Consider the following 14,624-nt stretch of genomic DNA (forward strand, 5'->3'; position numbering starts at 1 on the left):
AATGCCTGAATAAAAAAACAGAAGGCATCAACTTTTAAAAATGGATACTATCTGCAACATATCTGACAGGTGGTCCCCAGGCTCTACTTTAAAGTTTCAAATGAGGGGGAACCTACTATTTCCAGAGCTCATTTTATGTTTTTAGCTCTAGTTTTTAGCACCACTTTCCTTGCTTCACGCTTCTATAGGCCTCTTTACAACTTCAATTCACTGTTCCTGGTTCTGTCCTCTGGGACCAAGGAGAATTAGTTTAAAATTCCCTCTTTCATGTGATAGTCTTACAAATATTTGAAGTCAACTATCAATTCCATGGGGCAGTTAGGTGGCATGGTAGATAGAGCACAGGACCTAGAGTCAGGAAGACTCATCTTCCTTAGTTCAAATCTGGCCTCAGACACTTACGAGCTGTGTGACCCTGGGCAAGTCACTTAACTCTGTCTGTCTCAGTTTTCTCATCTGTCAAATGAGTTGGAGGAGGAAATGGTGAACCACTCCAGTGTCTTTGCCAAGAAAACCCCAAATGAGGTAATGAAGAATAGAACATGACTGAAAAACAAATGAAAATCATTTCCTCCCTCCCACACCTTCCCATTTCACTTCTCTCCTCTAGGTTAAACATTCCTATTTCCTTCAATCAATACTCATATGCCATGAAGTTAAGAAGGCATGCTTATAATATTTGCAAATGACACAAAACAGCTTCCAGGAATAAGGAGGTTAATGTACACTAACGCACACTAATGTACTTTGCCCTGGTCTGAACATTTCTGCAGTACTGTTCAGTTTTGGATGCCACTTTATACTCAATGCCATTGACAAGCTGAAGAGTGTCCAGAATAGGACAACCAGGATGGAGAAGGCTCTTGAACTCAAGCCATGGGAGGATAAGAGTGAGGAACTGGGGATGTTAAGACTAAGCCTAGAGAAGACAAGACTTCTGTCATCAAATACTTGGAAGACTGTCATGTAGAAGAGGGATTAAAATTGCTCTGATTCATCCAGGAGGCAGAACTAGAAGCAGTAGGTGCAAAGTTGCAAAAGGAGAAATTTAGGCTTGATGTAAAGAAAAACTTCCTAATAATTAGAGTTATCCTAAAGTGAAATGTGCTGCTTTGGGAAATAATGGGATCCTACTCAGTAGGGGTCTTCAAGCAAAGGCTGGCTAATCACTTGTCAAGTGTATTGTAAAAGAGACTCTTTTTTTGGGCTATGGATTAGACTAGGCAGCAGTAGCAGTCCTCCCACTTCCAACTCTGAAAGTCTATGATTCTTCGAACTCAAGGCACTTCCCCATCCTGGTTATCTTCCTCTACATTTTCTCTAGCTTATCAATTTCCTTCCCAAAATGTGACCAGAACAGAATACAATATTCCACATATGGTCTGTATGGTGGGACATCACTTGGCCTATACATATGCCTCTCAATATAGCCTAAGATCAAATAAGCACAAGAACATAATATTACTTTCTGTACCAGTTTTACTTCTTAAAATACTTTAAATGTACTTTTGCAATTTTGGAATATGTTATTTCTTGTTTCCAAGAAATATGAAGTTAAAATTTCATTATCATCTTCTATCAATATTAATTGAATATAACAAAATGTGTGACTCACTGGTTCACTTTGTTAAAATTAACCTTAGTTGTACAATGCCTTATATAACAAATGTCTTCCAAACAAGCTGGATCGTTATAAGTGGAATCATATTTTTCTTTTTAATCATGTTGCTTTTGACTTACTTTGTAACTTAGAACTCTTTATTTCTGATTTAATGCTCAATTTAGTTCTCTATACTTTATGCCTTATTTTCTCCAACTGTGCCTTCTTCACAAAGTCACTCAGTCAAAAGTGCATATGAATTTGTAAACCATTTTACTTGTAAATATATAAAAGTTGTAAAAAACAAAACACCCCCCCAATTAAATCCCATAGAATTTAAATGTAAATAGGTATATATACACATACATGTGTCTGTACCATACACGTTGTCTTCCCTGTATAAGATAAGCTCTTTGAGGGCAGAGGTGTTTCACTTTTATCTTTGGATTCCCTATGCCACAGAGGAAGCATGGTGTGGGGTGTAGAGCACTCTGACTTCAAGCCAGCAAGATATGGGTTCAAGTCCTGCCTCTGACCCTGGGTGAGTCTCTCAGCCTCTCAGTACTTTAGATATTCTATAACTCTAAGGGGCAAAGAAGGTACAGACTCGTTGGAAGGAGATTCCATATAACAGTGAAACTACAGAATCCATCTCAGCACCTAACACAGAGCCTGGTACCTAAGTATTTAAAAAATGCTTGTTTAATGATTAATAAAAGTCTTAATATGGAGGAAACTTGAGGCTAATCTTTTGTTGTGCCAATTTATTTAACTTTTTAGGAGCAAATTTCAGTGAAAATAGCTATGTACCTCTTACCTTTTGTGAAAATTTGATCATTCCCTTGAAGACTGCATAATTTGTACAACCTGACACTGCTATGCTTCTGCTGTATTCCAGAATGTTTACTAAGACTTCTAGCATTTTGTTCTCACTCATATCTGGGGACTCTGGGAGTTGATAATAGCAACAATAATACTAAAACCTTGGAATTACAGAACATTTTTATTCTAAAAGTCTCAAGGTAAACTATTCATAAATTATTCATATCCCTTCAAAATTCTAATTTTATCGTCACATTTGAGTTACAGCAGATATTAACTTCCTTTGAGGGCTAGGGAGAGTGATTTGTACTCCTGCCTCCATCACGCAGTATGTGGCAGATGAAGGACTAAAACACTGAATCTAGAGTTAATGTCTTACTCTTTTTTCGCTCTTTAAGCTCAAGTTTACACTGAGATAAAGTTTCCAAATCACAGATTTCTAGGACTATTCTCATCAATGAATTCTGAACCAGGCTGTACCGCCTACTCTTATTCAACTTAGATGCCCTACTGAAATGAATGAGTTGTTCACATTTGCACATTGTCTAAATCAGTGGTGTCAAACAGGAGGCCCCAACAGGCCAGTGGCTAGAATCAGATTAAAAAGCAATTGGGAAATAGTTAACAAAATAAATAAAAAAACATAAATAATATTACTTTGTAGTTTTCAAAGTCAATAGGTGGTCCACAATGATCTTTACATGTGGTTTGGTGGCTCCTTTTTCTATCTGACTTTGACACCACGCTTTAAAGGATTCAGGGTCTGTGGCAGATTGATCGAGGGCCATCTGAATTCTCAAACTATTTTCTTCAGCTCTAGACTGCATTGGCTTAAGCCTTAACAAGACTTATTTGTATTTACCTAAATTGAATGAAATGTGTATTCTGGAGCAGCTATTTACCCTGTAAGATAAGGTTTTCATGCGGAGGTCCTCTGCCTACCATCAAGAATTATTGATTTCATTTAATATGAAATCCAAGCACACCCATCATTCTGAGAATTTTGCTACATGAAAATGGAAACCCAACATTTGAGATTGTGGGAATTTTGTGGAAAAGTAACTGTACTGCTTTACTCTCTTTTTTTTGTAGTTATATAAAATTGCATGCTAACTTAAGCCCATCAATGGAGCCTTGAATCCTAAGTATGTCCTAGGATGATTTTTATTTCTCAATCAACAAACAAATATACTGTAGGCCTTAAATAGTTGTTGAATTGAATATCTGAGTGCTTACTATGTGCAAGGCACAATTTTAGCTTTCTTTCTCATCTGTGTTGTTTTGGAATTCATAATCCAGAATACTTTCACTTAAGATTGCATAAAAGTTATTTGGTTTCAGTATATCATACATTTTCCCCAAGTGATACATATAACAAAGAGAAATAACACCACTCTTAATTCAAGTACTTTAGAAAATGAATTAAAATTCTTCCCCAATAATCTACATTGGAGCAATATGATTCATGTAATTTTCCACATTTATCAATGAAAATGTCTATTTGTAGAAAGACAGGGCCAACTTAAACAATTAGTGCTTAAAACTGAATTATAGGACATGGCATAATCTGAAATGCTAAGAAATTTCTATTTCCATTCTTTAATACATTTCTGAAACCCTCACAAAACAATTCAATATGTCAAAGAATAAATGTTAAAAGCTTAGCTGAAATGTCTGGAATTTTATTCTGAATTATTTTAGTCATCGTTAACTCAAAATACATGTAGTTGGAATACAATAATGAGCAGCTAGAGACTGGATATTATCTGTTCCAAAAGTAAGAGGAAACAGGGCATAAGCAATGGATATGATGGTTTTTCTATGCTACTAAGATTTCTTTGCTGGTCAAAGGACATGAATAGCAGCTTTCAGAAAAAATCAAAGCTATCTACAATAATATGAAAAATACTCTAAATCACTACTGATTAGAGATATGCAAGTTAAAACAACTCTGAGGTACCACCTCACACCTATCAGATTGGCTAAAATGCCAGAAAAGGAAAATGACAAATGTTGGAGGGGATGTGGGAAAATTGGGACAATAATGCACTGTTGGTGGAATTATGAACTGATCCAATCATTCTGGAGAGCTATTTGGAACTAAGCCCAAAGGGCTATAAAACTGTGCATACCCTTTGACCCAGCAATACCACTATGAGGTCTGTATCCCAAAGAGATAAAAAACAAAAAGGAAAAGGACCTAGGTATATAAAAATATTTATAGCAGCTCTTTTTGTGGTAGAAAAGAATTGGAAATTGAGGGGATACCCATCAATTGGGAATGGCTGAACAAGATGTGGTACATGATTGTGATATAATACTGTTGTGCTATAAGAAATGATGAGCAAGCACATTTCAGAAAAACTTGGAAAGACACGAATTGATGCCAAGTGAAATGAGCAGAACCAGGAGAACTTCATACCAGTGTCAACAATATTGTATGATGATCAACTGTGAATGACAGTTATTCTCAGCAATACAATGATCCAAGACAATTCTAAAGGACACATGATGAAAAATGCCATCTATAGAGAAAGAACTGATAGAGTCTGAATATAGTCCAAAGCATACTTAAAAAAAAAAACCCAACTTTCTTTACTTTGTTTTTTTTTTGGGGGGGGGGTGGGGGGGAGAGACCTGTTTTCTTTCTCTCTCTCTCTTTCTTCCTTTTTGGTTTGGCGAGGCAATTGGGGTTAAGAGACTTGCCCTGGGTCACACAGCTACTAAATGTTAAGTATCTGAGGCCAGATTTGGACTCAGGTCCTCCTGACTCCAGGGCCAGTACTTTATCTACTATACCACCTAGCTGCCCCCCTGTTTTCTTTTACAAAATGGCTAATGTAGAAATATGTTTTGCATGACTATATACATATAATCTATATAAAATTATAAACTGCTTGTCTTCTCAGGAGGTGGGGAGGAAAAAGAAATAATTTGGAATTCAAAATAAAAAAAACCAAATGTTAAGAAATGTTTTTACATTTAATTAGAAAATATAAAATTTTTAAAAATGTTTTCTACGTTTATCTGTTGATCGATCTATCTATTTATCTCGAATAAGTGACAGTCCCACTGTGCTCTGGACAGATGATACATGACATACTGTACGATGAAGAACTGTGAATGATTTAGCTATTCTCAGCAATACAGTGATCCAAGACAGTTCCAAAGGACTTGTGATGAAAAATGCTATCCATTTCCAGAGAAAAAGCTGTTGGAGTCTGAATGCAAATTGAAGCATAATTTTTCTCACATTTTTCTTGCCTTTTTATTTTTTTTTACAAAATGGCTAATATGGAAACATGCTTTGTATATACAATTTCATATGCATAATTGATATTTCATTTCTTGCCTTCATAATGGGTGGGGAAGGGATGTGAAAGAAGGAGTGAATTCAGAACTCAAAATTTTAAAAAAAGTTGAATGTTAAAAACAAATAATAAAAATTAACAGAGACTGCTTAGTTCACAATAAAAAAAGAAAATTTAATTAAAAAAAGAATGTTTCTGAAAGTAGAACAAGATATCATCAGTATATATATATAAGTTTTAAAGGATGTAATTTTCCTACCAATAACTTACATTTAATAGATTCATCTCTTGAAAGACATCAAATGATGCTTGCTCTTAAAGAGTTTTAGACTAAATAAATTGGAACTACTTAAAAAAAATCCTGTCAAACGAATACCTTTGAAGAGCCCCTTTACCTACATGATAATGGTAGATTTTAAAAATAGATATATTTTGGTGAGACAGACCTAAAATGGCTTCTTTTTATCCAGTATTTTAAAGCCACTTCTGAGGAGGAATATGTCAGTAGTTATAATATGGCAAAACAACAAGATCTAGTAGTTTCGTATAAAGAGCTAGCTGCTCTGGTTTCTGTCCCAGATCTTGCACTTATTAACTTAGCTATGTGACAGCTAGTAGGGGCAGCTAGGTGCTGCAGTGGATAGAGCGCCAGGCCTAGAGTCAGGAAGACTCATCTTTCTGAGTTCTAATCTGGCCTCATGATATTTACTAGCTAGCTGTGTGACCCTGGGCAAGTCATTTAACCCTGTTTGTCTCAGTTTCCTCATCTGTCAAATAAGCTGGAGAAGGAAATAGAAAACCATTCCAGTATCTTTGCCAAGAAAACCCCAAATGGGGTCACAAAGAGTCAGACACAACTGAAATGACTGAACAACTGTGTGTGTGGGTGACACTGAAGAAGTCACTTCATCTCTCTGTGTGCCTCAGTTTCATTTGTGAAATGGAGGAGTTGGCAAAATGATCTCTAAAGAGTCCTTCCAGCTATTAAATTCTATGTTTCTATTCCGAAGGGAGGTAGAATACTATGGTTAAGTAAAACACAAATGAGTTTTAGAAGAACATGACCTATTAAAAGAACACTAGAAAAAGAAATGTTTTGATTTAGCTTGTGCTCTTTCTAGGTTAGTTACTTATATTTTACCCATCACCTGCAGTGAAAGACACAGCTTCAGCATTCAACAGAAGCTTTGCCAGAGGAAGGGGAAGACACTGAAACTGAACATTCCTAAGACAGAACTAAATTCATGTACAACAATTTTGCTGCTGAGGCTCTGGTTTACTCTTAGAGTCATTCTCTAATGTGTTATTCCAGATTATTAAGATAATTGACAACAGTATTGAAAACCATCAATACTCCAGTGTCAGTGATGCTTGCTATCTTCACCTCTGTAAAGCCCTTTGCTGTCTTGATAAATTAATGATCCAGTTGGAAGTGGATCTGACCGATCAACTTAAACATTAATGACAAGAGTATAAAAAAAAAAATCACAAATGGTAAAATGAGACTGTGAACAGAAATCAACACCAATCCTCACCACGTTTCTGCAGAAGTTCCTGGAGATCTGGTTTTGAGACAGTGTCAACAATATTCTCCCCATCCAAGTCTGTCTCAGTCTCCTCTTCTGTGGTAGAAGAGCCCACTGAGAGAACGTGGAGTTTGGTTCTCAAATCTTGAGCCTCTGGTTTCATGAAGGCAGCTGGGCCATCAATTCCTAGGGGAAATAAAAGGAAAGGGAACAGAGAAAAGGGCTATCTGTTGTTCTCCTGAATAGCCTGATATATTTGGTCAAGTTAAAGGCTGTTTAATTGGATCATTTCTCCTTCTCCCTCCTCTGACATCCCTATAGTCCCTCATGATGTATTTACTGAGGAAGTATTCCAGTATCAATATTCATAGCAGGTACATATTAAAAGGCAGTGTGGCAAGGCTAACTTATTTAGAAGCTAGGAAGACTGGGGTTCCAGTCTGATACATCCTGGCTATGTGACTCTGGGCACACAATATCCTCTAAAATCAAATCTATGAACAAGAGAAATGTTGAAAGAATTACTAGTACTGTCCCTTTTGCCCACCTGTTTTCCCAGGAAATTTGCTGGCCTACCCTCAACCTTGGTAAGAAAGAATGCTAGCTAGGTACATACCATGTAAGACCACATCACTGCAAAGATGAATGTGAGGCTCTACCAAAGGGGTCTGCTCTTCACAAGCTTTTGGTTTTGACCGGCGCAGCCTGGCTTCTGGGTTTGGCTGCACCATGAGGGGCTCAAGACGCTTCTTCCTTTGCTTCTTTTCCAGCAAAGCTCGCTATGAAATAATTATGACATTGAGAACTACAGCTGTCATTTAGCATAACAGTAATAACAACAGAATCTTGGATTCATCATTTTAATAAACTTGAGACTTTGAAAGTATCTTTCAGTGATCCTCACAACCCTATGAGGTAATGAGGGAAGAGCTTATTCTCCCTGTTTATGATCTGGGGAAACTGTGGTATAGACGGGCATGTAATTGTCTAAAATCACACCATTTATTATTGGTAGAACTGAGACTATTATTCAGGTAAAATTAAAAACAGACAATGGGCAGCTAGGTGGTGCAGTGGATTAGAGTGCCAGCCCTGGAGTCAGGAAGACTTATCTTTCTGTGTTCAAATCTCAGATACTCACTAGTGTGTGACCTTGGGTAAGTCACCTAACCCTATTTACCTCATCTATCAAAGGAGCTGGAGAAGGAAATGGCAAACCACTTCAGTATCTTTGCCAAGAAAACCCCAAATAGGGTCACGAAGAGTCAAGACATGACTGAAAACAACTGAACAACAAAAAAACAAATTAAGACAACTTTTTGGGTAAACAATTCATATCCAACAAATTAGCAAAAACAAATGAAAGTGAGAAAATGCAATGCTATCTGGGTTGTGGAAGAATAGATAAATTCACAGATAAGTGCAAATGGACAAAATCTTTTTGAAGAATAATTTGGAAGCCCAGTTACAAAAATAATCATACTCTTTCACTTAATAATCTCATTATGGAGAATTTTTTTTAAATAGCCATCTGTGCAAAGATATTTATAACTGTTACTGTAATGATAAGTAACTGAAAATGTGTAACGGGGGTTCTAAATAAACTATGAGAAATTAATGTCAGAGAATATCATAATGAACTTAAAATGATTAAAAAGTATGGAAAAATATGAAATAATTTTAAGTAAAAAAGCAGAACCAAAATAACAGTATAAATATTGGTAATTAAATATACAAATAACACTGGTGAAATAGACAAACCAAGAGAACAGAAGGGATACACAAAAACTATTATTACATATATGCTTACAAAGGGAAAAAAATCTGTGGAATTGCTTTTAAACATTTATATGAAAGGTGAGGGTTGACACATGCTAAGGCTGACCACAGTCAAGTTACTTAACTTTTATGCCTCAGTTTCCTTATCTGTAAAATGGAAATAGTAATACTTGTACACTTACCTTAGAGTTCTTCTGAGGAAAGAAAGGCTTTGTGAATCTTAAAGTGCAATACAAGTGTGAGCTGCTGTCATGCTGAAGGTCATTTTTAAATGGAAGTTATCATAAATGAAAAATTGTTTTCATTTAAAGTTTTGTTAAAACACTTCAACATAATAAATTGTAAAGAAAAAAAAGACATAAGCAGTAAAAGCTGGGTACTATATAACTTTGTACTGCGGAGACAACCTGTAGTTAATATATCCTTCCTTTTAAACTTAACTACATTGTAATAAAAGTCTGATTAAACAGCCTTCACACATGTCCCTTACTATGAGTTTAAAAAGAGTTATTCAATTACTTGCATTTGTAAATAAAGTGCTATATGTATATCTTAAAAAGAGTAAATTCACAATTAAATAATAGGGTCCTAACTCGCTAGCTAATTCATTAAACTTAAAGATCCAATCTGAAGTGATTTTTGGGTTTGGATTTCTTACTAGAAGATAATTAGGTTTACTTTCTTTTTTTTTTTTAATTTTATTTATTTATTTATTTTGCTTTTTGGGGAGGCAATCGGGGTTAAGTGACTTGTCCAGGGTCACACAGCTAGTAAGTGTCAAGTGTCTGAGGCCGAATTTGAACTCAGGTCCTCCTGACTCCAAGGCCAGAGCTCTATCCACTGCGCTATCTCACTGCTCCTTAGGTACAGAAATGAATCAGAGAGGTACAGAGGACAGGAAAATAGCAGAACAGGGAAAGAATCTAAGAAGCTCAAGAACTCCCGTGGGAAGCTATCAGCAATCTGAAAAGTAAACAAAGAGCAGAGTGGTAAGATGGAAATAGTACTAAAGAACAGTAAAAATGTGAGAGACTATAAGGGGAAAAAAGGGAAAACCTCACAATACTGACAATTTTAAATGCTTAGCATGTAAATAGTTAAATAATCTACAATGCTTGAATCAACTGTCAAGTCTCAAGTTAAAAAATAAGAGAAGCCAAGGCTGTTAAACAAGAGTTCTAAGTGAAATTTGCCCACGAAGCAAAAGAACAAGCTTTCACTTTGCCCTTTTTCACTAACACTGCTTCAGAAAAGTTTTGGCAGGGAAGAAGAATCGATGGATAGAAAGGGAATAGATTGCTAAAATAACACTGTATTTCCCTCCAGTGATCTCTGAAGGCAACCAAATATTTCAGAAGGTATTGGGGAAATTAAGTTGTCTTTTTTTTTTTTAACCTAGTCTGTTTTGTATGGAAGAAAAAGGACTCAGATAATATGGTAACTTGGGCCATACCATTAGCAGTTAACAGTGGTTAGGGAGAGAGAAGAAATAATTACAACTAAGTTAATATGAGCTCATTTTGATTTAATGGAAGGAAAAGTCAAACGAGAGACAAACTGTAAACTGTAAGCCAAAGTTACTACAATATGGTGCTGAAATCTAACCTATTTACTACCCTGCCACATTGTAAACTACATATACAGTAATAGCAATCAGCTAGCAAATTACTGTCATGAGAAAGTAGTATTGTGATTCATTGTTCTAAATAACTTAGCTTCTTCACAAGGTCTAGGTTTTGAGATTCAATCTAATTCAGGAAACATTTATTAAGCAAGGCACTATGCTGTATAGGTGATATATAAAAGTAACCCAATATACTCAAGAAGTTTCTAATCAAATAAGAGCATAAAACATATAGACAATTAACTGTGTTATAAGAGAAAGTGAGACAAGTGCAAAGTATTTCAGGCATAATATTATGGGAAATTTAAGCCTGTTCTCGGGCTCACTAAGCTAAAGATAATGAGGAAAGGCTTTCATGAAGTGAAGTAGCACCTGTGTTAAGCCTTAAAGGCCAACATAAGGAGGCAGGGAGATGGGGGTGGGGTGGGGGTAACAATCAATTCCAGAAATGTGGATGACATAAAGACACAGAGATGGCAAAAGACAGAGTAAGAATGGAGGGGGTGAGGGCAGGATGAAGTAGTCAAATTTAGCTGGAACACTAATACATGAAGAGAAGTAGTATGAGATAAGTGTTGAAAGATGAATTGGAGTCAGGTTCTGGAAAGTCTTGAATACCAGGAATCAAGATGACAAATGCTAAGTAAATTGGAGCATAACATTGACAACTGACACCTATTTATAGTTTCACTTTTCTCTTAAATTCTAAAAGTGCTCAAATAGAAGAAATAAAAGTGCAATAGCTTTTTGGAAGTCAGAGAGGTGACAAATTTGATTAAACTCTATTATACTGTGGTTTTATCCACTGCTAGATCATATTGCCTTCATGAATACATACACACACACATACACACACACACACACACACACACACACACACACACACACACACACACCCCCATATGGACCAGAAATTCAGCAACTTCAAGAAGTTCCTTATGATTTGAATGGTAACTTGAAGAATCCTACTCTCTCTCAAATCTGACAATTTAGTTTACTCTTATAACCCTGGGGAGAACAACTGAAAAGCAAAAGTTGTAATAAAGGACAAAAGGATGGATTAAATTATACGGTAGTATAACTTTCTTTCACAGAGAATTAGGGACCTCCTCAGTTAACAAGAATAAAACTCAAGGGAGTTATCAGAAGCCCCAATTAATTACTATCTAGCTTTTCTGATAGTCATTTTTCTGAGGACTCCTCGAAGGCCTTACACTATCACCAGATAGGTTGGCTATGGTCTTTGTATATATCCAGTTAAAAGTACTAAAAGTTCTCTGACATAACCCATTGGGTCCTAGGCAAAAGGTCAATCTGGTCTACAAGTTCATTCCATCATCAGCCATTTGTTTGGGAAAAGTTTCTACACCTAAGAGGTACACTGAAAATAGGATATGGAGGACTAAGCCATTATCAAAAGGGCTGTGATAATTTAAAGTTTTCCACCAAATAGCTTTAATATTCCATTACTAAGATATCTCTGTGTTCCTAAGGAACTATATTCTGATTCTCAATTCTCTGATTGCCACACACTGCACTAGATGCTGGGAATACAAAACCAAGGGAAAACAACACACACACATACACATATATGTAAACATCTATGCATACATATACATATATACTCACACACATAATATTTTTCCAATTGGACTTATGATTTCAGCAGTGTAGGGTGGTCTTGGTAAGGAACTTCTTTTAACAATGGACACTGACATCTTTCCTGCAAATTTATAGTTTTAGAGAGTTGCCTGAGGCATTGGCAGAAATTAAGTGACTTGCCCATGATCTCTCACACACATACATAGCCAGTATGTGTCAAAGGTGGTACTAGAACTCAGGTCTTCCTGACTCAGAGAACAGGTTTTTATCTACCATGCCAAATTGTTTCTTGTAAAAAAATATATATATATATACACACACACACAAAAAATAAAAACAATTAGGAAGTTGATTTAGTAACTTAGGTATAACACCATGAGGGCCTATATTAATAAAATAGCAATGGGAATAGAAAGGAAAGAATAAGACACATTTTGAAAAAAAATAAGTGAAAGAATTTGATGACGTATCAATGTAGAAGGAAAGGGATGATCTGTATTTTGATTGAGAGACCAGGCGAATGGTGGCACCAGTGATGGAGGAAACTTGCTGCAGGTATGGAGATCATGAGTTCAGAATGCATGAGATCACTGTGGGTCATTCAAATAGAAATGGCCAATATACATCTGAAGATACAAGATTAGAGCTAAAACAAGACCAAGACCGAAGATAAAAATTATCAAGGCACTGGCATTAAATGATAAAACCATAAGAATGGATAAACTTTCTGAAATAAGAGTTAAGGGAGAACATGCCCAACAGTATGGATGGAGACAGAGAAGTATCTGACACAGTCCCTACCCTCTAAGAACTTACATTTCTAATCAAACTTCATTATAAAACATGTCACTTTTCATAGACTTCTCAAACTTACTAGATCAGAGATTAATATTGATTATATCATATTTGTCCTCTTATCCCACTTACAAAACTACCATTCTAGTTCAGTGTCTTATCACCTCCCATCTATATTACTCAAATAGCCTCCTTATTGGTTTTCCTACTTCTAGTCATTACCCTTTCCAGTATATTATCCAAACAGAAGCCAAAATAGTCTTCCTAAAGCGCAAGTCTGCCTACATTTCCCTTGCTCAAAAATTTCCAGTGGTTCCCTATTGCCTCTAAGTTGAAACACAAACCCTCACCTTGAGCATTTTGAATCTGTCACAATACGGTTCCAGTCTATCTTTTGTATTACTTCCCTTTAAATCTCTTGGATTCTCTTAGCTACTTCATTCTAACACTAAAGATGTCTCCTTACGTAAGGTGTAAATATACTCCTTAAGACTTGTAAGGATTAACTAAATCACATAAGTCATATTCATGAGCTTGTCCTTGGAGAGAGAAAGACAGAGACAAAAGACAAAAAGAGAGATAGAGACAACTCACAGAGAGCCGACATAGGTCTCTGTTGGAATGGGGAGAAGCCTACACATCTAAGTAGCCCGCCCAGGAAACAACACAGCCTGGAAACAAGAGCAGAGTGGCAAAGGAATGCCTAGAAGAGAAGCCATATAGCTGAGGACTCCCTAGATCAAACCTTCTGGAAATTTCTGGAAATCATGTATTTCCTGGGACAACTATAAGAGGATCATAGACCTGGAGCTGCAAGGAACCTCAGGGCTATCTAGTCTAACTCTCTTTTTTCACAGACGAAGAACCTGAGGTCCAGAGAGGTGAAGGAAGTGTCAGGGGTGGGATTTAAACCCAAGTCAAGTCCTCTCACTCCAGGGCAGAGCCAATGCTCCTTCCATTATACTAGTAGTTCTGCAGCAGAAAAGGACACAGCCACAACATAGAGAAGCAAACCCTAATCTGGCCCTCATTAGCCAGAGAACATGATAATTTACATACAGTTAATTCATATAGATGAGTTATATGGACTAGGTAGGGCCAAAGGAAAAAGGATTATCTATCAATACTAAGTTCTTTTCCTTCTTAGAGAAAGCTGAATGAAGGTAATACCTTTGGACTTGGAGTGCCACAATAAGTCCTTGGGGAGGAGATGAGCCCACCAGAAAAGGAAGGACTTACCTTCATCATTAATGAGGTGGAGATCTGTGTTCTTTTTGTCTTGAATTGTTTTTGTTTAATTAAATAAAGGCTGACCTGTAGCCTCTGTATTATCAGTCTGAATTCTTACATTAGAAGCAAAGAACACTTTTATTTTTCTGTAAAGATATAGACGAGCTATTTTCTGATCCTTCTACAGAAGCTGCCCCCAAGACTGAACCTGGTCTATGTAAACAGAGAACTGTATGTTTTATACCAACTCAAAAGACACCATTTAGTGAATAAACTTAAGTACCTATCCCTTCCCAGCCCTTGTTCCATTAAGTGATCAAGGAGAAAATCTATTT

At 36.3% G+C, this 14,624-nt stretch overlaps 1 protein-coding gene across 4 annotated transcripts in view; it reads right to left on the minus strand.

The window, feature by feature from the left end:
• Nucleotides 1-14,624, minus strand: part of TULP3 (tubby like protein 3) — a 48,363-nt gene that overhangs the window by 18,016 nt on the left and 15,723 nt on the right. For all 4 annotated transcript variants that reach the window (XM_027856403.1, XM_027856402.1, XM_027856401.1 and 1 more), the window contains exons 3-4: nt 7,876-8,038; nt 7,269-7,445 (exon numbers count right to left, since the gene is read on the minus strand). In XM_027856403.1, coding sequence (XP_027712204.1) covers nt 7,269-7,445; nt 7,876-8,038 — 340 coding nt within the window. The remainder of the gene's footprint in view (nt 1-7,268; nt 7,446-7,875; nt 8,039-14,624) is intronic.

The sequence above is a fragment of the Vombatus ursinus genome, unplaced genomic scaffold (genome assembly GCF_900497805.2).
Source record: "Vombatus ursinus unplaced genomic scaffold, bare-nosed wombat genome assembly UNPS02011431.1, whole genome shotgun sequence".
Taxonomy (NCBI): domain Eukaryota; kingdom Metazoa; phylum Chordata; class Mammalia; order Diprotodontia; family Vombatidae; genus Vombatus; species Vombatus ursinus.